Raw genomic sequence first — 21,612 nt, forward strand, 5'->3', positions numbered from 1 at the left:
ACAAAAACAGAAAAGAAAAAAGACACCACACCAGTCAAGAGGGTTATGAAAACTCAGGAGTTCATGTTGGACTCCTGCCGAGACTTTACAGCAGTCACACACTCCCTCATGCTGAATCACAGTGAATCCAACAGGTGAACAACAGAAACCTCTTCAGCTATGAACCTGGAATCCTTCAGAGTTCAGAGGAAGAAGATTCAAGAGTCTCGTCGTGAAAACATCCGACCGAGCACATTAGGGCACATTAGCAGTTAGAATATTCAGAGCAAGACTGACGGGCTGTCACTTCTCCACAGTGGACGGATTTTGCTGCGTAAAACACAAGCTGTGTTTTACTGGAGACATTTTAAAAATGCAGCTCACCTTCCAAGGAGATGCAGTCTTGGCATCAGCTTCATCCTGTTGGACAAACAAGGATCACGTGAGAGGACGTTTTACTCGAGCGACCGGGAAAATGTTCAATAAAAAAAGAGCTAGAAAGCATTCAAACCTTTCCAGGAGCAGAACCCAGCAGCTCTTGTTGCTACAAAGAGGGAAAAAAAAAATGTAGTCTGGGTTAACTGACGGGTAAAAACGACGAGGGCTCGTAGACGTGCTCACGGGGCCGAGCGCTCACCTGCATCTGGACCATGGGAGCCTCCTCGGCCATGAGGCCCTCAGACTCCAGCTCGGACGCCACTTTGTTGATGTCCCGGAGACGAGACTCGTTGGCCTTCAGATCCTGCGAACATCAGACCAACACACCGTCACACCCTGCATGCTCCAACAATCTGACCCGGCAGTAAAGACCACTGGTACAAACGCAACACACCAGCAGAGACACAAAGAAACTGCTCTTCGCACTAATTCTGAACCAAAACTAGGATTATTCCAACACGTAGGTTCCTTTTTTACAAAAGAGACAGTGACTGAAGCTCGTCTGAAAACCATTTTTAGTATTCGCCTGCTGTTGCACCTGCTCGGTGAACGCAACTTGTAACTTCATTGGATGCAAAAATGAACAGTGCATGAAAACAATTGGTCCGTTCAGTCTTTTGGGACGTGTATAACCTGTACGTTGATAAGACGATACATTTGAGACACATTGCGCAGCTTTAGCTCTTTTTTTTTTTTTTAACGAATTTAAAAGTATAGAAAAGCTGGTGAAAATCATGTGGAGAATAATTTACCTTCTGGAAGTCGTCAAACTTCTTCTGCAGGACCTCAACCTGCTCCAGGTCGGAGCCCATCTCTTCATTAGTGAGGGCGCTCTCCTTCTCGTTGATCCACTGCTGCAGCTCGTTGGCTTCGCGGAACAACATGAACTTCTTGCAGCTCTTCTCCAGCATGTCCTTGCGCTTCTCTCCCAGCTCCAGCAGGGTGCCGTACCTTCAGGACACGGGAGGGCAGAGGAGGAGTCACACCAGGGCACCAGGGACACAGGAGAGGAGGGACACTGGACACGGTCATGCTGGGCGAGCTTCAAGTCAAAAAAATCCTTCTCACTCTCAAAGCAGACATTTTTGCAGTGAGAAAGTCAGGGCGGAAAAATGCCCTGGTTGAAAATTTCGACTTTAAGAAGGAGCTGAAAGCGGTGGGAATGGAGATAATGAACAACACGGCTGCGCTGAACTCCTCGGTCAAACAGGTGAAGGGGCTTCTACCAACATGGTGGGAAGAAGGAGCTACTCTACAAATACAGTGAGTGAGATGAAGGCAGAAGTGGCAAATTGTCAAGAGAAGGACATGGTGAGGACTTGGAAGGAAGAATGAGAGGAATCCCCGACTCAGCACCACAGCATCAGTATCCAAGCTGCTGACGGAGGTGCTACAGGTGGAGAGGCTCCAGCTCACACTGTGGAACAACAGACCAGCTCTTCACCCTCTCACGGATTAACAAGGGGGCTCGGGAGTTTGCCAATCCAGTCTACATGTGTGTTGTGGACTTGGAGAAGGGAGGCTTACGACTGAGTCTTCAGCGACGTCTCGAGGGCGGTGGCTCTGGAGTTCAGAGGAATAATAAGCTTGCTTCTCTTCCGAATGGCTCTGATGCTACTGACTGTCTACCTGATGTACTGTGACGACTGTGGAGGCAGGTGGAGCTGAAAATGCTCACACTTCTTCTTAAAACTGTTACGAAATAATCAAACTCCTTTCTCTGAGAAAGCGAAAGGAACCTTTTCACAACCCAACATGTGCAGCGAGTCGGATTCCATGAGCGATAATCTGACATGCACGAGAACGACTGGGATGAGGGGATGAGAAGAGCTTCTATTCTGGTGCTGAATAGAAGACGGGGGTCACGGTATCGCACAACACGGGGATTTGGTGGTGGTGGTGGTGGTGGTGGTGGGGAGGGGATGTCAAATTGTGATGGGACCACAATCACAAGAACAAGTGTCAGGTTTGCGGGCTCCTACTCACAGCTCTTCCACCTGCTTCATGCGCACAGACACGCTGCAGGCCTCCTTGGTGACGAGCCTGCTCAGGGGCAAGGCCAACGCACCGCGGGGGCGGGTGGTTAGGGTGTTAGTGGAGGGCAGCACAGGAGAGAAAAGAGGCCAGGGGCAAGGTCATTAGTGTCACACCTCAGCAGAAAACAGGAGACGGACGTTTCAAGAGCAGAGTAAAAGTCACACTCGGTAGTAAAAAAAAAAGAGAGACAGCAGTCAGTGAATTGGGTTGAGGAGCAGGCTGAGGGGGTTTTCTTACTGATTGTCGATCTGGTCCTGTCGCAGCGCAATGCTGCCGTGCTCATCCAGCAGGTTTTCCCTGGAGGACGACTGGGTGGGGTCCAGCTTCTTCACGTAGGCAGCGGGGACGAAGCCCTGGCGGTCGTTCACCTCCACCTTCCACCAGTCCTGCGACAAAAACGGGCCGTTAAAACGGAACTGCTCGCACCTTGGTTATTTTTTTTTTTTTTATCATAATTGTGTTGTTGCTTCTCGTCTGGCGCTTTAAAAAAAAAGATCCCAATGGGACTTTTGATAAAATTCTGATTGGTGGATGGATTGCTTTTGCATTGTGAGAGACCCACTCGGAGCCTGAACTTAAAATGAAGAGCATTTAATCCAACGTGACATCAAACTGACACAACTTTTTTTTTTTTTTTTTTTTAAATATCAGAAATATGGAATGTGCATCAAAAGCTATAAATGTAAGTCAAGTTGAATTTGATACACTAAATATAATGTATATGATTGATCATCCCAACTTTTGCCCCCACAAACACTGCTCTATTTGTAAAATACAAATATTAATAAAAAGCTGACTTCACTCCTCCGTGCATCTCTAACAGAACACCTAATGAACCCGTTCGCCTGCTGGTGCAGGGAGGCTGCTGTGTGTAGGGAGATCTGATGTGTACCTTGTTGGTGCTGTTGAGCAGAGTGAGGATGTCTCCCTTCTTCATTGTCACTTCTCGAGGGCTCTTCTCCTGGTAGTCGTACAGAGCCAACACCAACTCCTTCCCAGTCTCATCATCAGTCGGTGCCACTTGTTGCTGTGAAGTGACCAAAGAAAACCATTCAATGCCTCACTGGGTTCTTTCACCGAGCGGAAAAAGCTGATGTGGACAGAATTGTGTGTGTGTGTGTGTGTGTGTCACAATCTTACCCGGCAGGACTGAGCCTGCTCTTTCAGGGACTGGATGCTGCTTCCATAAGCACTCAGATCAGACATCAGGGCCTCGTGCTTTTTCAGCAGGGCCTGTTGAGGATAAACAACACATCCGTATTTGTACTTTAGGGAGTCGTATGTTGTGCCAGCCGTTATAAGTACTGGAGTATCAACAGTTCCCAGATTCAAAAAAAACAAACAAGCAGAAAATAGATCCAGTTTCAAGGCATCAAACAGTGTGTGTGTGTGTGTGTGTGTGTGTGTGTGTGTGTGTGTGTGTGTGTACCTCAGCAGAGTCCTCGTCTTTGCCGTAGTCGACGCTTCCAACGATGGGCTCCTTCTCTCTCATCCAGGACTCGGCCTCGTTGGCGTCAGCGAAGTACTGCTGAGCCTGCAGGGAGTCCTCCAGGTCCTGTCTCCTCTGAGAAGCTTTGGCCTTCAGCGTGTCCCAGCGTCCATGGAGCTCAGCCAGCTTCACCTTCACATCCTCGCCAGCAAAGTGACCTGACACACACACACACACATCATGATCACATAGATATGAGCCAATGTGTCACTGCGATCAAGACGACGGGCTGTGATTTCAAGTGAGTACCTTCCTCCACCATGGCCTCTCCTTTCTGCGTGACGGCCTTGATGCGGGGCTCGTGACCCGTGATCTCAGCCTGCAGAGCCTGGTGCTTCTTCAGCAGGTTCTGGACACCGATCAGGTCTTTGCCTGCAGAAAAACCCCCAGAGAAATGTAGAGCTCTTACGCTGACTCGTACTGTGCAACAGTTTATTTTGGAGGATAATGGAGCCATAGTTCACCTCTGTTGGTAGAGGCTGCGATTGGCTCTTTCTCGCGAATCCACGTCTCTTCGTCCTCCACGTCCCTGAAGAGCTGCTGCAGCCGGAGAGAGTCGGACAGTTTCTGCTTGCGTGCGGCCATGGGCTCCCGCAGGGCTTCGTACCGGACCACCAGAGCCTCCTGCTTCTTACGGATGTTTTCGGCATCAAAGTGCCCGGCGTCCTGGAACTGCTGAGCCTGGATGGTTATCCCGTCGATGCGATCCTGAGGAAACACACTCGTACGTTAAGTGAGACCCTGTGCGCAGGCAGCAGCCGGCGTGACTCGGTGGGCCGGTGCGTCCGTCACCTGGTGGGCCGCCACGTCGGCCTCCAGCAGGGCGTGCTTCTTCTGCAGGTTCTGGACACTGGTCAGGTCTTTGCCGTAGTCGTCCGACGCCAGGTGGCCTTCGACCTCGTACAGCCAGAGCTCGATGTCCTCCACGTTCCTGTTGAACTGCTGCTGCTGGTTGGCTTCACGCAGCTTGATGCCTTCAAGGAAGCCACGAGAAAGCAGCTATTCAGACTGAAAGTAATGTATTTCATAGCTCTTTGTGTCACCTTTACAAAGTACTCCATTGAATATATACATATATATGCATTTAAATTTTTGAAACTTGGGAAGTTGTCCAGTTAATGCGGGCAAGAAAGACCACTTCTTCCTTTTGTAGAATTGGGAGAAAATAAAATGTATTTACTCATGTTGTTTGAGGGCTTCCGGACATCCCCAGAAGAAAGTGTTATGGTGTACTCATCTACAGAGGCCAAACTCCCTCACAGTACTTTTCTGACATCACGTCATGAAGGCAGACCGTGCGGCCTTTAGATTAAAAGATCCTGCACGTTTCACCTTTGAGCTCGGTGGCCTCCAGCAGTTTCTTCCACTGGGAGCTGACCTCCTCCATGCGACCAGCCACCTCGTCTGAGGCGTAGTGTTTCCCATCCAGCAGCTCCTGGCCGGACTTCTGCAGGGCGTCGATGCGGCTCTGGTTGGCGGACAGCTCGGCTTCGAAGGCCTGGTGCTTCTGCACCTTCCCCTGCAGGTTGGAGGGGTCCTGTCGTAAAGGAAACGGACACGGACGCTTAATAAAACAGCCACCGGAATGAAGGAAGCTGGCACAATAACTCCTGGGCCAACTACCTTGTACGCCTCGTCGGTGGCGGTCTTCATCTTCTCGTTGATCCAGCTCTTGAGCTCATCGGAGTCCCTGAAGAACTGCTGCAGGTGGAAGGAGTCCTCCAAGGCGGCACGACGGGACTGAGCGCGCTCATGCAGGGCGTTGCGTCGACTGAGCAGCTAAATAAGACGAGATTGAAGAGGGAAACATGCTGCTTTATCAACTCATCTGGGGCGCCGGTGTGAGACGTTTACAGGACGGAGGAGAACTACGTACAGCGTCTCTGCGGGTCGCCACGTCCTCTTTGGCGTAGTGGTTGTTCTGAATCAGCTTGGTGGCAAATTCATCAAGAGCCTGGATATTCAAATACATTCAGGTGTGAAATCTTGCTGTGCAAACTTCATGCAGTTGAGTTAATGATATTGCTCAGATGAAATACGGGATGAAAATTCATTTCAGCGAGTCAAGTACTGGAAACCTACGGTGATTTTCTCTTCTTGGGCACTCAGCGACTTCTCGAAATCTTCGTGTTTTTTCAGCAGAGCCTCGACACTGTCCAGAGAGTCCCCCAGGTCTTCGTTCAGGAGGAAAGCCTACGTGATCAAGGATGCAATGTTAGGACAATGGCACCGCTCTAACTTGTCGCGCACGCTCCTTCATTTTGCCTGCTCACCTCCTGCTTGCTCATCCAGTTGTCCACCTGCTCCGTGTCCCTGTAGAAGAGCTGCAGGTCCATGCACTGCTCGTACTGCTGCCTGCGGACTTCCCACAGCTCCAGCAGAGACTCCTTCTCTTCGGTGAGGATGCCCAGCTGCACACAGATGCGCCAGTGCAGACACGGTGTTAAACGTGGTGCTGCGACGCGGAGGAGTGACGATATAATGGGAATAGCTTCAGATCCGTACCTTTTCCTTCACCTCTTCAGAGGCGTAGTGTCCCGTGTTGAGCAGAGCTTGACCGGCTTCATCAGTCGCTCTAAAACTGTCCTCGTGAGCGTCGATCTCTCCCTGGATGTCACAAGAAAGACATTTCAAAGTTTTTTCAAACACGACATAATTGTGACAATGTATTTTGGCAGTGCATGTAAGCCACCTGCAGAATTAAAAAAAACAACAACAACAAAACGTGTTACCTTGTGCTCCTGGTGGCGATCCAGCAGAGCCTCGGCTCCAGCCACGTCGTTGGCCAGTTCGTCAGCGTTGATCAGAGCCTTCATCTCCGTCACCCAGCTGGTCAGGTCTCTGAAGTCGGCAGTGAAACGCTGCAGGCTGGGCGAGGCGATCACGAGAGGCGGAGTCAGCAATGATTCAAGCGACTCAAGAGAGATTTATAGATCGTTAAACAAAAATGTAAATGTGTGAAAAGAATCTATGGTGGCACAAAATGCTCAGAAAGCTTCCATGGCTGAAATCAGTTTAAACGAATCAATTGAAGGGTAACTGGTGAAAAAAGAGGAGAGAACAGCCACTGTGAGCTCTGAACTCCTCCACGCAGAACAGGAGGAACAAACGGCATAACAGCACATGCTTGATTCACCAGGGCCTTCCACGTTACAGCTTATTCCTGTGCATGTTCTGGACTCTTGCATGAAAGAGTTATGTAATTCAGAGATTCTCAAAGTGTGGGAGGATGAGAAATTCAAATAGAGCTTAAACCACGTTGCATGATTTTTAATTATTATAAAAATATTATCATGTGGTTCTTTGGCTCTAAAGGCAATAAAAACTCTTTATAAGCTAGTATTATGATTTTGGGTTGAAATATCTGGTAAATCTTTATATACACATTGTTCATCCCACATTTTATAAAACACTGGGTTCACTGGTTCATGTAAATTGTCCAGACGTGTGTCTCTCCATAGACATTTGTGTGTGTGTGTGTGTGTGTGTGTGTGTGTGTGTGTGTGTGTGTGTGTGTGTGTGTGTGTGTGTGTGTGTGTGTGTGTGTGTGTGTGTGTGTGTGTGTGTGTGTGTGTGTGTGTGTGTGTCTCACTGGTAGGAGTCGTTGAGGCGGGCGTGGCGCTCAGCGGCCAGCGTGCGGATCTGCTCCCAGTTGGTGACCAGCTCGTCGTTCTTCAGGTGGATCTGAGACGCGTTCAGTGGGTGAGTCTGCTGCAGGCGTTCTGCATCCCCGCCAAGCGTGGTGACCTGCGGGAGAGGGAAAGCCCGACGGTGACGACATGAGAAGGCTTCCGTACCTTTGCACGTACTCTGCAGGGTGCGCGGAGCCGCACGGACCCTACCTTGTCCTTCAGAGCAGCCAGGTCTCGCTCCAGACCCTCGTGTTTACGCAGCAAAGCCTGGACGCTGGCCAGGTCGCGGCCAAAGTCGTCCGAGGCCATGAGTTGCTCTTTCTCCTTGATCCAGCTGATGGTCTCGTCCACGTCCCTGTTGAAACGCTGCACCTCGGCCGCCCCGAACAGTTTGCCCTGCCTGGCCTGGGCCAGGCCTTTCAGACGCTGCCACGCCGTGTTGACTTCGTCCTGCTTGCGGACTATCAGCTCGGCCTCGGGGTGGGCCTCCTGGATCAACTTGGCCGCCAGCTGGTTCACCTCGTTCACGCGCTCCTCGTGAGCCGCCAGGTCTGTCTGGAACTCCTCGAACTTCTTTTGCAGGAGCTCCACGTGCTCCAGGTCCTGGCCCAGCTCCTCAGAGGTGGCCATGGCCTCCTGCAGGACACAAACACAAGACGCTACCATTTGCTTTGGTCCAATGGATAGAGGAGGTACCGTTTCAAGGTTCGTGAATACTAATTTATTCCTTTTACGAGCAACTGGAGAATATCAAAGGCTTTCGCTTTGGGGATTTTCACATTCGGCTTCATTTAATTTCACGTCGAGCTTCTCTTTTAGAGTTTAAAGTGAAGCATTTACCAGAGAACTCTGCCACCTGAATAAATTAGCCTAGTTTTCATCCCTTGTTCAAATCAATCACTATCATAAGCCCCAGGGACGCTGTTGAGCCTCAAGTTTCATTTAAAATGTGCAAGAAATGAGGACATGTCAAATTGAGGTGCTCAACTTAGAATAATAGGTTACAATATGAACTGCAGTAAATTAAAGCATTCAAGTTGATTTCAGATGAGAGTCTGACCTTGTCACTGATCCAGTCCAAGGCGTCCTCGCACTCTCGCAGGTACTGGACCAGCTTCTGGGCCTGCAGCAGGCGCATGCCCTTCTCCTTGGTCCTCTGCAGCAGCAGGTCCCATAACCGATGTAACTCCTCCAGGCGGGTCTGAAATGCAGCAGATTGTTATGAAAACGACTCAGAAGAATGAGTTGATGACGGAGTGAAGAGAAACCTGTGGAGAGGAGCCTGAACAGAAGCTCAGCGAAAGCTTGTGTGTAGAATTCCACTGCACTCAAGAGTCACACTGCGGATTAAAACACCTACTTGGATGTACTCTGCCATATTGACACTTGTAACTACAGGTCGCTGTTGTGTCCGGTAAGGCGTGTAAGACTGAATCACATGGGAGTGGTTAAAACCAAACAGGAATTCAGGCCATGGAAGTAGGTAGAGTGTGTCTGTGTGTCTGTGTGTCTACAGCTTGAATAATGTGTTGTAAAGTATTATGAGGGGTCGGTGCGTGGCTTACCCGAATGGTCTCGGAGGAAAAGTGTCCCTCTGTGATCATGAGGTTCCCGGTGTCGTCCAGCTTGCCGATGGCTCCCGAGTTGGCCTGAACTTCTGCTTCGAAGGCTTGGTGTTTCTGCAGCTTCCCCTGAGGACCACAGACACACTATGAGCCCAACACTCTCCAGCACCGCAGACAGTTGGGTCCTGCGGAGGAACAGACCTGCAGGTTGGAGGGGTCCTTGTAGCTCTCGTCAGAGGCAATCTGGAGCTTTTCCTGGATCCACTTCTCCAGCTCGTCGGCGTCGCGGCGGAAGAACTGGAAGCGGTAAGAGTCTTCCAGCTTCTGCCGCCGCATGATGGACAGATCCTTGAAGCGTCGGTAGCGGTCCAGCACCTGCTGCCGGCGCTCCTGGATGTCCTCGGCCGTCTCCAGCACTTTGACCCCTGCTGTGTCCATTTTCTGCAGGACAAACGAGACGCAACGGTGTGAGAGGCGGCTTCTCCTGGAGGGGCCCAGCAGCATGAAGCAATATCCAGGTCAGGACAGAGGCCTTTTCCCAGCTTCATTCTTGTGGTGTGTGTGTGTGTGTGTGTGTGTGTGTCCAGGTCGAGTCAGCCTGCTACACAAAAGCTGTCCCCTGTAAGTTAATGTCAAATCCTCGTTGAGGCTCTGCCCACAATTGGATAATAAAATAAGAATATAGAGCCTGATGTGAGACAAAGGATGTGCAGAGTGAGAGTTGAGGGGGTCAAATGGAGTTGAAGCTTGGTAAAGGAGGGCGTCACCCTTTAACATTTTAAAAACTTTGGATCCAAACCAGATGTATGTTTTATAAACAACTGTGTTATCTATGTATCCAACACATTCTCAGATAAGAGTAATACATGCCTCCAGAGGAGCTCTGCTGTGTGAGAACATGCTGGAACATCCATTCTAAATGCTTTTGTTGATCTTCGTCCAAAAATGCTCATTTAAAGAATAGTTTTATTCTCCATGTATTTCATCTCAAAAATTAAAAAGGCAGTGCCATTTTTCATGCAGCTGTCTTCCTCCACTCCAAGACTACCCCCCCCCCCCCCCCCCCCCCCCCCCCAGGAAAAGGCCTGATCCACCCCTTGAAATACGGTAGATCATTGATATATACTGGAATTATAGAAAAGAAATGAGCATCAGTGTATGCTGACCTCCTCCTCCTCAGTTTCTGACAGAAACTTGGCTTGGTTGTGTCAACCGGACATCAATATATTTGCGTAACCCCGCCGTCCCACCATCCCCCCTCGACACTCCCACCCATCCTGTCCCAAGCGGAGCAGCTCTGAGGGGCCGGGGGTCTGAAATAGCCAAAATGCCACAGGGGGGGGTGGGGCGGAAATTCCACAAACATGCGAACAGTAACCGGGCTCCGCTACACAATGAGATCAGTACAGTCAGCCCCTCTGAACACTCGGGGTGTCTGTGGCCCCCGCAAACTCTTTTACAGTCTTCCATCGGAGGCCTGAGTGAGCAGTGGAGCAGTCCGCTCAACATCCAATATCACGAAATAATTAAAGGAAAGAGCTTATGATAATAATAATAACAATAAGACTGCAGTGCATTGCAGCCAGGAATGTGCAGAAACATTATTGAAACAGCCCAGACTGATATCAGTAATCTGCACTAAGATCCCGTTTACATTTCACGTGAAAACGCATCAGTTTGGCTTCTTCATTTCAGTAGTTTTTTGTTTAAGTGGCAACATTTTGAAAACGATGTCCGTTTACACGGACATGGCAGGAATCTGAAAGCAAAGTTCGTGTGTTGTTAGCATGTAGGGCCACGAGGGGTCTCGCGAGTACCATTATAATGAAACTCCTGACAATGAGCAGTTCTGCTTCAACTTTTAATCATCATTAAAGGATTTTAATTATTATTAACCCTTTGGTTTCCCTGGCCCCTGGTGGGATTTCCTCCACTAAAAGAACACAATCTGAACGTTTTTCGGATTTTTTTCAGGATGAATCTAATTGACGACAGTCAACCTGTGTGCAAAAAATGTAAAGAAAAGTATTCTTGGTTCTGAGCTACAATTTGGAAAGAGCAGTTGCCTCTAATGGCCATAAGGTTCCATCTTAAACACACATTTGTTTTTGAATGTTTCTGCCAACAGAAATAACATTGTGTTTCATTTTTTGGTTCCCCCCAAATATACTTGGTTACATGACTTGAATGTGTATAAGAATGTTTTGCACATTTCAACTACACTGTGATGTCGTCTACCTATTTGCACTATTACAACACTAGTTACCACGGCCGTGGTGTGTATGTGAAGTCACAGCATTTTTTTCCATCTACCTGGAGACGCAGGTGGACCGTTGTCAAAAAGTTCCACCATAAGTCTTCCCCACACTGGGATTTTAACAATCTTAGGTGTCACATCACTTCACAAATAATCATGTCTGCCACGCCGCAATCCTTATTGCGTAATATGTGATGGCGGAACAATAAAACGCCATGTAAATAAAATAAAAGTGTCCCAGTATTGATCGCAGGCTTACGAGCACCAACTGGGCCATCTGGTGAGCCTTGCACACGGCGTGATGTTAAAGCCACCAAATCAATTCAAAACCACAGATTTTACCAACGATTCTCCCACGATCCAATCCTTCATCTCTGACGACCAAAAATTGCACAGCTTGGGGACTTTAGGTGTCGTTTTCAGTGACTTTGAGCAAAGCTGTCATGTAAACGGACACCCAATGAAAGTTTGGTGTCTTCATTTGAGAACAATGTTGTTGAAACAGGGTTTAAATGAGCTCTGAATGAGTCCAGACTGATTCTGGCAGACTGCCAACACCACCAGGTAAAGCTACTGTTCTTACATCAGATGACCAGATGCACAATAGACTGGAAAATCTATTGTTACCAATTGTGATTGCACTTTTAATCCACTCGGGGAGCCTTTTTTTTAATGTATTAATTGGTCGCATCATAATTGTATGCTCTGTGCATATGCTTTTTTGCCCCTTCCAGAGGACAATGTATATTTTGGATTTTGAAGATCGCATTGCTTAAGTAAAAGATGAATATGCATTGGGACTAAACCTAGTTTGACATCTCTGTATTAGTTTATATTATACTGTGACATATTGTAACCATGGTGGCAGCAATGTGATCGTATTCGTCGTTTCTATGACCGACCACACCCATGAAACACAGAAAGAAAACCCAGAGGAAATGACGTATTGATCCACTGAAACCAAACCGAGGTGGCCCCGGCACAGAGGCTGACCTGCAGGCCGTGTGGCCTCGTTGTGAATGACTGCATTTGTGTCGATGCTGCAGACTGTTGAACAAAAAGCAGAGGATGGATGGAGACAGTATTCTGCTGCTCGCCGGCGCTGAATGGGGGCGGATTAGTGGAGTCAGCAGTGCAGCCACATTCAGCCAGAAGACTGAGCTCCGACACACACAATACAGTCGGACAGTGTGTGTGTGTGTGTGTGTGGTAAGCCGATTACTAGCATCAACCCCCCCTAAAAAGTGAGTTATGGCATAATGTCCCTCCTCCTCTTCCTCACTTGCCCTCGTTCACATCGAGGGGAGTGAACTGAGGTCCGGTTCACACAGTGTGAACTATCAGCAGACGGAGCAAGAGGAGGCGATGTAGACTGCAATGCATTGTGGGTTATAAACAAACAAAGCAAACAGCAGAAATAAGTGGGAAAATATCTCCGGGGCAGACGTGGAGTAGTGAGGAGAAGCAGGAAGAGAGGCACTCCTTGATATCTGGTCTGAAGACTAGACTTCACGGTTGCGTGTTGCTAACAATTAAGGCCAAAACGTGTTCTCCACGAGGGCTGCAACCACAAATCGAGAAAATGTCATTATTGACCACAACAAAGAAACACTTTAAAGTGTAAATTTAAAGGTTATTATAGCAATATTTTACCAGTCTGGTCACTCAGGATGAAACTGGACTGTTTGTGGTCCCTGAAGTACATTAAATCTGATTTAATACTTATCTTGTATACATGTGTATATATGTATTTATATTGTATACATCTTTGTATTAGTTCAGTTATGTTCTTTTAAATAACTATAACATATTTAGTGATTGGTTTTTTTTCAATATCAACTGGTCCTACAATTTGAAATGTTTGTTTTTCACCGATTCATCGCTTAATCCAGTGGTTCCCAACCTTTTTTGACCAGTGTACCCCTTGAGCTGGTTTCCATGTGAAAAGTACCCCCTCTCTCGTGTGTGATTATTCGCCTTAATGTGTACTTATATTTAACCCTTTGTCTTTCTATCTATCCAACTGCTCATTTAAATAAAACAATTATTGTGAGTGTAAAAACATACCTTTTAATGAGACACTTGCGCTTGCTTGTCTTTCATAAGTCTTTCATAATTCCTTTTTTCACTGGGCTCCCCTGTGCCTGCGTCCGAGGCGACGGTAGCAGTAGCGGTAGCTGGACGTTTACTCCTGCCTAGCCATGCATCCATGTTTACAGTCGGTATGCAGCTAGAGTTAGCTAGCTTCGCGAATCGTGCGCGCCCGCAGCAAGAACGTGAACCTTTTTTTTTTTTTTTTTTAAAGCGCGCCACTTTATAGTCTTTTCATATTATGTGATTGTAGTGTTACAATCACTGTGGATGAACTGCTACTCATGGAAAATAAACGTATGGCCTTACTAAAATTCATGATATAATACAATATAATATAGTATAATTTTTTTTGGTGTGTGTGGATACTGTAGGCTAATTTATAATCTTTCTGCGTACCCCCTGCAATACCCTCGCGTACCCCTAGGGGTCCGCGTACCCCCGGTTGGGAATCACTGGCTTAATCGACCGATTGATCGATTATTAAAATAATCATTAGTCGCAGCCCTGCTCTCCATGTGTGCGTGTGCATAGAGTCTGCTTTGGTCCTTGTGATGTAAAAATCGTGACCCACCGCTGTGTGCAAGGGTCCGTTCCGACCCCTCTGTGGTCGACCGCACGCAGCCCAGATTAGGTGACAATGGGACGGTGTTGCTCCACAGCCTACTGTGTGCTTGTGTGAGGAGCTCCACCAGGATCCCTGTGTGTACAATCCCAATTCAAAAGAATATAAAGAGCCAGATGGCTCTGAACTCCTGGAGGGACATATAAACAACTTTAGAAAAGGAGTAGAGTGCCATCCATCGGAAATGGAAATATTTCTATAGGATATAATCTGCAAGCCTGGTTTCTTCTTGGTTAATGCTTTTCTTCCTCTCGGGTGTGAAACGCTTTGTTATGTTGGCAGATGAGTAGCTCCACACTGGTTATGATCTATGGTAATAACACTGACACCCCCCGCTCACCGTCATGAAAGTAACTCGGTGCCATTCCAGGTTATCAGTCACAAAAATGCAATGACGCAGCAAAAAAAAAAAAAAAAAAAAGGAACCATGCAACATCCTAACCACTTCAAATAAGCAGCGTTTAAAGAGGCCTGGTTACCTGATGAGCAGTGAAGAACAGGGACGGCGAATGTTTGGTTCAGCTTGATGTGTGACTATGATCACGGCGGATTATTAAAAAGCATGTGACGGAGTTGGCGTCAAAGCAGGCAGCAGACTGCTCGCTGAGCCCGCTGATACCCTGCATTTCATCCTGTATCAGGAGATAACAGCTGTCCTTCGTCTCCTCTGAGGGGGACGACTCCGTCTCTCTCTGCCGACGCCCACAAATGCAGCCATCAGCAGTTGAGCCGTTACCTTCTCTGCACTGGAGCCCTGCAGTCATGAAAAAGCGGCACCTTCTCTTCCAGCCACATTTAATATTTAATGCCAGGTGGGGAGCTTAGAACGCGCTTTTTGACTGTCAACGTCTGTATCCTTCCCAAGTCCAGTTCTCCACTTTCACAGGAACAAAACTGCAAAGCACCGACTGCGGTACGTTTGTAAAATCTAAACAGACATTGGATCATTTCCACGCGGCCACAAACCCATCAGATTGAGGCGAAAATCTACAGAAGAAGGATTAATAAGCAAGAATTCAGTATTATTTGAAGTTTCTTCATGAAAAACTAACTGAAAGACCAGAGGAGCTGCAGATGCAGATGTCTTATCCAGCAGACAGACGAAACCCTCCACGACACCAGAGTCAATCATCACATCTGTAGTAAAAAGAGTCAAAGAGTCCCGCGATTGTTAATTCCAATTGTTCTGTGTATTTTTCTTGTTATCATCACGTCCAATCAGACTTCCAGTAGAATATATTTTTAGAAGCATCCATACTGCCTCTTGTTGCTGAGAGAGAAGCAGCGCTGATAAAACATGAGTGTGTGGGTGGATGCAGGGTAGCGCTTAAGAGTCAGTCCATTTCAAAAAATTGCCTGCATGCTGGAGGAATTCTGAAAATGGACGGCTGCAACAGGAGCCAAAGCATCGTTTTCTGCTGAAGCGGGGTTAAAATCTCCCACCCCCATCCAGAACAGCCCTCAAAGATTCAAGAGACTGAGCTCATTCAAGAGAGGCATATTTCATAGAAATAATGAGTAAAAGCTTTAAACGAGGGTGGAGTCCCAGATTGTAGAACCAAGGCTTCAACCCCATGTGCGAAAAGACAAATGAGCTCATTTCATCTGCGATGCCATGTGACTAAACAAGACAGTTTAAATGCTCCGTCCCTCAGCAGACAAACACCAGAGCGTGAAGTCATTCAGTTACTATGGTAAACTACGCCTTGTGAATACGTCACACTCAAAGCATGCCCACGATGTGAAAGCTGAAGAGAATTTGTAGGAAACAACATAATATAGTGTTTCCCTGTGGCGACAAGATAGGAGGGAGAACAGACCAGGGCTGCAACTTCAACATGTTAATGTTAAATATTCCATCCAGAAAAAAAAAACGTCCTTGTGCTTTGTTTTTACACTCCAACATTGTGCGGTTGTTCATGCACCTGTTTTCAGTGTGTTCAGAGGTTTAACCTCTCATTCAGTGAAGGGGATGTTGAATGTCATTTCCATTGATTTGGTAGAGGGTCCAAATGCTAACATCTCAATGCTAACATGTAGCCACCAGCTAACGCCAAGGTTCTTACTCCTGCTCTATTTACACTACATATAATCATCCACATTACATTTTCAAAAAAGGAATGACTAAAATGTTTTACCAATTTGTTCATATATATATATATATATATAAATTGGTTCTAATTGCATCAAATATTGAGCTTTATATATAAAAGAAATAAATTGGGGGGACATGGGCGCCAGGTCTCCCACGGCTCGCCGGTGGCCTGTTTTTTCCTAAACTTCAACGCAGAGTGTCACGCCGTCAACTCTGTATGCTGCAGTATTTGCTTGCGCGCCGACAACAACGATCCACTGCGCCGTTGATCCGCAGCATCGCCGTAACCCTGGTAAGGGAGGCTAATGTGGGTAAAGTGCCTTGCCCAATGACAACTATGACTTGGATAGCGCGGGATTCAAACGGTCAACCCTCCGGTTAATGGATGACAGACTCGACCACTGAGCAATTCTTGTATACATTTCAAAAGCTTATGATCAGATTTGTTTTTAATCGGTCCCTTCACGACTTCAAAATGAAACCCCATCGTGACGAGACTGTATGTGACGTAGAAACTAACAAGGAATGTCCACAACAAAGCATGAACCAAATGGACTTACCTTATCATTTCTTTTGCAAATGAATCAACATATATAAAAAATAAACAACAACATGCAGTTTGTTTGTCTGGGACAAGCTTGGTGGCCCACCGCTGTAGTTAACCAACAAACAATACTCATTTGCCAGAATGACTAAGAGCATCTGAGGTCAGCTCACACGCTCATGCAAACGCGTTCAAAGCATTAAACGACAGGCCGGAAAAAGAGGCTCATGTCTAAAAACTGGGGCTATGAGAGGACGAAGCGAGGTCAACAGGAAGTCAAAACAAACAGTGTGCAGCCCTGGACCGATCCTCGTGACAGACTCCAATCAGAAAGGACAAGAACCTGGCAAAGTAAAGGCATACGCACATCTGAAGTTTGGATTCAGGATCCTCTGCCCCTCGTTTCTGGGTGGTTCAGACGGCTACATCTGTGTCTGGGCCGACCAGAGTCCAGCCCCGTATGGTCCCGAGAGGAAGTGAAGGTCCAGTCCGCAGCACGGACAGACGCAGTGTACCTGCAGTGACTGGGCTGTATGAAGCATCCAGCCAAGACCTAGCCCAGCATTGCGTCTCTCTCTCTGCTCCCTCCCTCCCTCCCTCCCTCCCTCGGCCCACTCGCAGCCCTTTACTCAGCAAAACAACGTCACCATTCCTCTGGAATCTTCTCTTTTAAAAAGGCAACACAAGCAGGCAGCAGGGTGGTTCCCTTGAGCTTGGTTTTTTTAGTAAACATGGACATGGTGCACATGACGGTGATTAATAATCAATAGGAAGACAGAAGCCGGGGACGAACCGAAAGCAATGCTTGAATGGTCCGCCCAATAGAGGACCATCATACATTTAATAAACTGTGTCCAAATAACTGGGAAGAGGTTCAGACAGCGAAGAACAGTTATGTTAATACCGAAAGATTCTGATCTGATCGACGTAGAAAGAGATTTCTTTTCATGCTCCAAGAATGACATCTATCACAACAATGATGCTCTCAAAATTATTATTGACTTTTCCTGATCACATTTTGAAGGAGAAGAAACTTTTTTTTTAGTCGAGCAAAGTCAAAACTTTGGGTAAAGCTGTTACGAGATCCAATACTATGGGATTGACCCACAGACTGGTGCAAAATCAATGTGATTACTCAGCGTTCATGTGAATGGGAACATCTGGGCTCTCCGACAGAAAGGATTAAATCTGAGTGACATTAAAAAGTGACAAAGTAAGTTAGCAGGCTACAGCCTTTCTATAGTACAGGTGTTAAACATACGGCCCACCAGAGAGTCCATTGATGGATTCAAACAGCAGAGTTGTCTGCTGGAGTTACGCAACATCAGACAGTGGGTCACACCTGGATAGGAAAGGGCAGGAATGTCTGTGATAATGCAGCAATAAAACCTAGCTAAGTTTCCTGCTTGGCCAAATGACACTCTTGGTGGCGAGAATTTCAGATTGACATTTTCACTTTCAGATTTTTGCTTTGTTTGATAAACTGGTTATTTTGGTACGTTCCCTGACGTGGCACCATTCAGGTCACACTTTGTTTACCCTGAACTGAAGTGAGTGTGACACTCCGGGAGGGCTGGTGACGGTCACACACAAAAAAAGACACCCATAGTATTCACTGATTGTCTGAGACCTAAAAGAGCTGGAAATGTGGAATTGAGGTGCTCAAAAAAAAAAAAAAAGAGGTTGTGTGGTCTCTAGCGAGTGCCTGCTCTCGTTAACAATGCTACCTTGTCATAAACACTGCGAAAGGTATGAGAAACGTGTGCCTTGATTGTCTTTTTTTAGCAGTATAAATGTTTATATAAATCTACATCCACAGTATGGATTTGATGCTAATGCTAATTTGCTCTCAGTAGTGTGCCTCCAGCTCATTGCTGATACTCGACTACATCCCCAGCGAACAAATCAGAAACAGCAAATGTAAATGCATGTCTTTTTGTATATTCCACAGGCGAGGATGGACACTGACAGGCTCGTCGTGGCTCGCATGCCGTATGTTTGAACCCCAGGCTACAGCACACGGCTGCTTATCCCCAGCAAATTTTATACAACATCAATACAGCGAGGCGGCGAGGGGTGTTATTGACGAAAGAGCTGAACACGCATGAATGAATGGCCCCATCCTCTAACATCACAACAGCTCCAATAATGCAGCACTTAACGTTCTGATGGGCTTCGCATTACAAACAGAAGCCTGAGCCTCTAAGTGAAGTGCATCCAATCTGGACGTGAATGCTGGGAAATCTCCCCGCTCCCCAGAATCAGACGCTTGGTAAGAATCAGCTTTTAGGATGCTGTGACATACAGATATACATCAACTACTGATTGTGACACGACATGACTGCAAATGAACATATCTGGGTTATCTGAAGCGGTGGTGCCCCACTTCCCCTGTGACGCGTCAGGACCACAGCAGCACTCCGTCAGCTCATCACTACCTAAATTATACTGGTAACGAGGGCTGGGCGACATGGGAAAAAAGTCCTACATCACTATTTCTGTCAATTCTCAATGCTCTATGTTGCTCTTAGATGGCAGTTGAAGGGTTGGGTAAGGCCGTGCCCCTTACCTACCGCAATGGACAAAGACTACATAAAAGTTCAGGAGGAGGAACTGATGATTTCGTAATATCCGACGTTGACGCAGAAAACATCAATCTGCAGAAAACATGTTTCGATCAAAACCTTGAGTGGGACAAATTAGCACCTCCAGAGCCGAGCACCTCCGACATGAAAGAGTACGTTGTTAATGTTTTCTGTCATTTTGCTCAGGTCTGCCTCCGAAAAACCTCTTGAATTATTATGGAGACGAGTGAACACACTCGGGTGACTATTAAAAGCGCCTTAATTATATAGAAATTGATAATAGTTAGAGGTTCCAGCTCAGCCTGTAAGGTGACAGTGCAAATAGAAATACTTTATTAATACTCTATTAATCCCCGGGGGGAAAGGCAGACAGCCAAGTCATTTCTTAATCTTAATTGTTGCATTTCCAGAGTTTTGAAAGCAGCACTTCACTGTAGGGGCGACTGGTCACTAGGGGCAGGTAGGGCGCGACCTCGTTCGATTCCTGTTGTTGACTTTCCTTCATCTTTCTTTTTAAAATTCTTTTTTTTCTCATTCGGATATCGCCAAGGCTCAACATATTTACGCGATCAGTGCCTTGTTATAATGTCGTGGCTAAAAGATGACGCCCCCACTTTACACTGGAATGCAGTGGTGTCACTAGACCTGAAATAAAATCACACCCCACCAAGTATTTACATCCAGAAACGCCACAGTTTCACTGTATTTTGCACACGAATACATCATTTACAATTGGCGTGATATTGAAATTGCACTTATTTTTAAGATACTACATTTTCTTGTATGCATTCTATTTATTTGCCCACAAAAAAGCTACATTTGTTTATTATTGTGCAGTAATGTCACTGGTCAGACACCCTCAAGTTTGCCACACTGGGCTTAAACCCTACAAAGATCTATTTATTTTCTTTTAATGCATGCCTCTGTTTAGTTCTCAACATTTTAGAGCATTCACAGGTTTATTTTGTGCAGCGGATTTTAATAAAAGTGTCCCTGTTGCAGTGTGTTAGTGACTTTATTTCCTTTGTGGTACAAGTTTATTGAAAAAAAAATATATAGGAGCTGTTAACTTTGAGTCTTAAGTTTAAAGTACATAGTTCCAGTGATGATTCTTCAGTTATGTTACTTCAGTCATTCTCACTATGGCTTGATCTCTAACATGTTGCCAACTCCAGGCTGCTGAGGAGGGGCTGCTGGTATGTGAGGAACCTGGCAGCTCCATGACAGAGCCAGCTGAGCGGACAGTCCCTACAAACTGAACATTATCTCTGCGTTTACTGTCCTTTGTCACTTCCTGTGTCTGCACTAAATAACAGGCTGATGACTAACCCTTGCCCTGCCCTTTGAAAAAACTGTGACTCCATATAATAAAAGCAACATGTGGAGGGAAATGACAGCAGAGAGCGTGTGTCAATGATTAGCAGCCCTGGTGGGGGACATGGGAGGAGGACAGGCAGGAAGGAGGTGTGACAGCTGGGGGCACACTGGGGCCACAGGGTCCTCATCCGGGCTGGGCTGGGCGGCTCCCTCACGGCCAACCAGCAAATGGAGCCCAACAAAATGCTTAAGTCGACCTGCGTTTCATTGTTTCCATCCAGATCACAAAAAGCCAGAGGATTTAACAGTGCAGCTCTGTATCGGTGAATTAATCTGATTGTTCTGTTATTGATCTGTGAGGCAGCAGGCCGGCTCGCTGACTGCACCTCCAAACACCACATCAACAGTCATTACTGCCAACAAAATATCACGATTTACAACAGCAAACCCACGATGATCACAAGCTATCGTGACCCAAAATGCGTGCGATTGTAAACGAACAATCTTTAAAGAAGTTCGTCGGGACCAATGCGAGCTAAAGCTAATGTCATATTCGATGGGGTGGCTACTGGCTAATGCTAACTTGTAGATAATATCTCTCGACCAGTCCGCCTTCTCGGCGAACTTAAACGCTTTGTCTGTAGAGGTTTGCATTATTTTACTGGTTTTATTGCAAATGTCATTCAACAATTGGAACGCTTGCAGTTTGTTGATTGTCGCCACCAAGCTAATGGAGCCATCCGCGCACAGGACAGAAGGAACAGGACGGAAATCGAATATTATCAACTGAAGAGCTCCGTCTACTTGCTGCATCGAATCAGGACTCACACAAACATGTGGTTGGAATAATGAAATGTTCGTACCTCGATGTGTTTCCAAAAAGCTTACGAAGTGGTGTTAGTCCAGTGGAATCGACGACGAAGGATGAGGGGCAGCTCCGAGGGACGGCTGTTTTTTC

At 46.8% G+C, this 21,612-nt stretch overlaps 1 protein-coding gene across 3 annotated transcripts in view; it reads right to left on the reverse strand.

Annotated features, from left to right (window-relative positions):
- sptan1 (spectrin alpha, non-erythrocytic 1) overlaps positions 1-21,612 on the reverse strand; it is a 43,204-nt gene extending 21,592 nt beyond the window's left edge. For all 3 annotated transcript variants that reach the window (XM_080510075.1, XM_080510077.1, XM_080510076.1), the window contains exons 1-24: positions 21,518-21,612; positions 9,342-9,581; positions 9,141-9,266; positions 8,636-8,776; positions 7,786-8,211; positions 7,536-7,690; positions 6,676-6,811; positions 6,449-6,550; positions 6,217-6,354; positions 6,026-6,136; positions 5,820-5,897; positions 5,567-5,722; positions 5,276-5,480; positions 4,736-4,917; positions 4,408-4,651; positions 4,193-4,315; positions 3,884-4,101; positions 3,595-3,687; positions 3,347-3,481; positions 2,692-2,840; positions 1,170-1,368; positions 617-721; positions 491-523; positions 364-399 (exon numbers count right to left, since the gene is read on the reverse strand). In XM_080510075.1, coding sequence (XP_080366201.1) covers positions 364-399; positions 491-523; positions 617-721; positions 1,170-1,368; positions 2,692-2,840; positions 3,347-3,481; positions 3,595-3,687; positions 3,884-4,101; positions 4,193-4,315; positions 4,408-4,651; positions 4,736-4,917; positions 5,276-5,480; positions 5,567-5,722; positions 5,820-5,897; positions 6,026-6,136; positions 6,217-6,354; positions 6,449-6,550; positions 6,676-6,811; positions 7,536-7,690; positions 7,786-8,211; positions 8,636-8,776; positions 9,141-9,266; positions 9,342-9,578 — 3,528 coding nt within the window. In that variant the 5' untranslated portion in view covers positions 9,579-9,581; positions 21,518-21,612. The remainder of the gene's footprint in view (positions 1-363; positions 400-490; positions 524-616; positions 722-1,169; positions 1,369-2,691; positions 2,841-3,346; positions 3,482-3,594; positions 3,688-3,883; positions 4,102-4,192; positions 4,316-4,407; positions 4,652-4,735; positions 4,918-5,275; positions 5,481-5,566; positions 5,723-5,819; positions 5,898-6,025; positions 6,137-6,216; positions 6,355-6,448; positions 6,551-6,675; positions 6,812-7,535; positions 7,691-7,785; positions 8,212-8,635; positions 8,777-9,140; positions 9,267-9,341; positions 9,582-21,517) is intronic.

The sequence above is a fragment of the Blennius ocellaris genome (assembly GCF_963422515.1).
Source record: "Blennius ocellaris genome assembly, chromosome: 15".
Lineage (NCBI taxonomy): Eukaryota > Metazoa > Chordata > Actinopteri > Blenniiformes > Blenniidae > Blennius > Blennius ocellaris.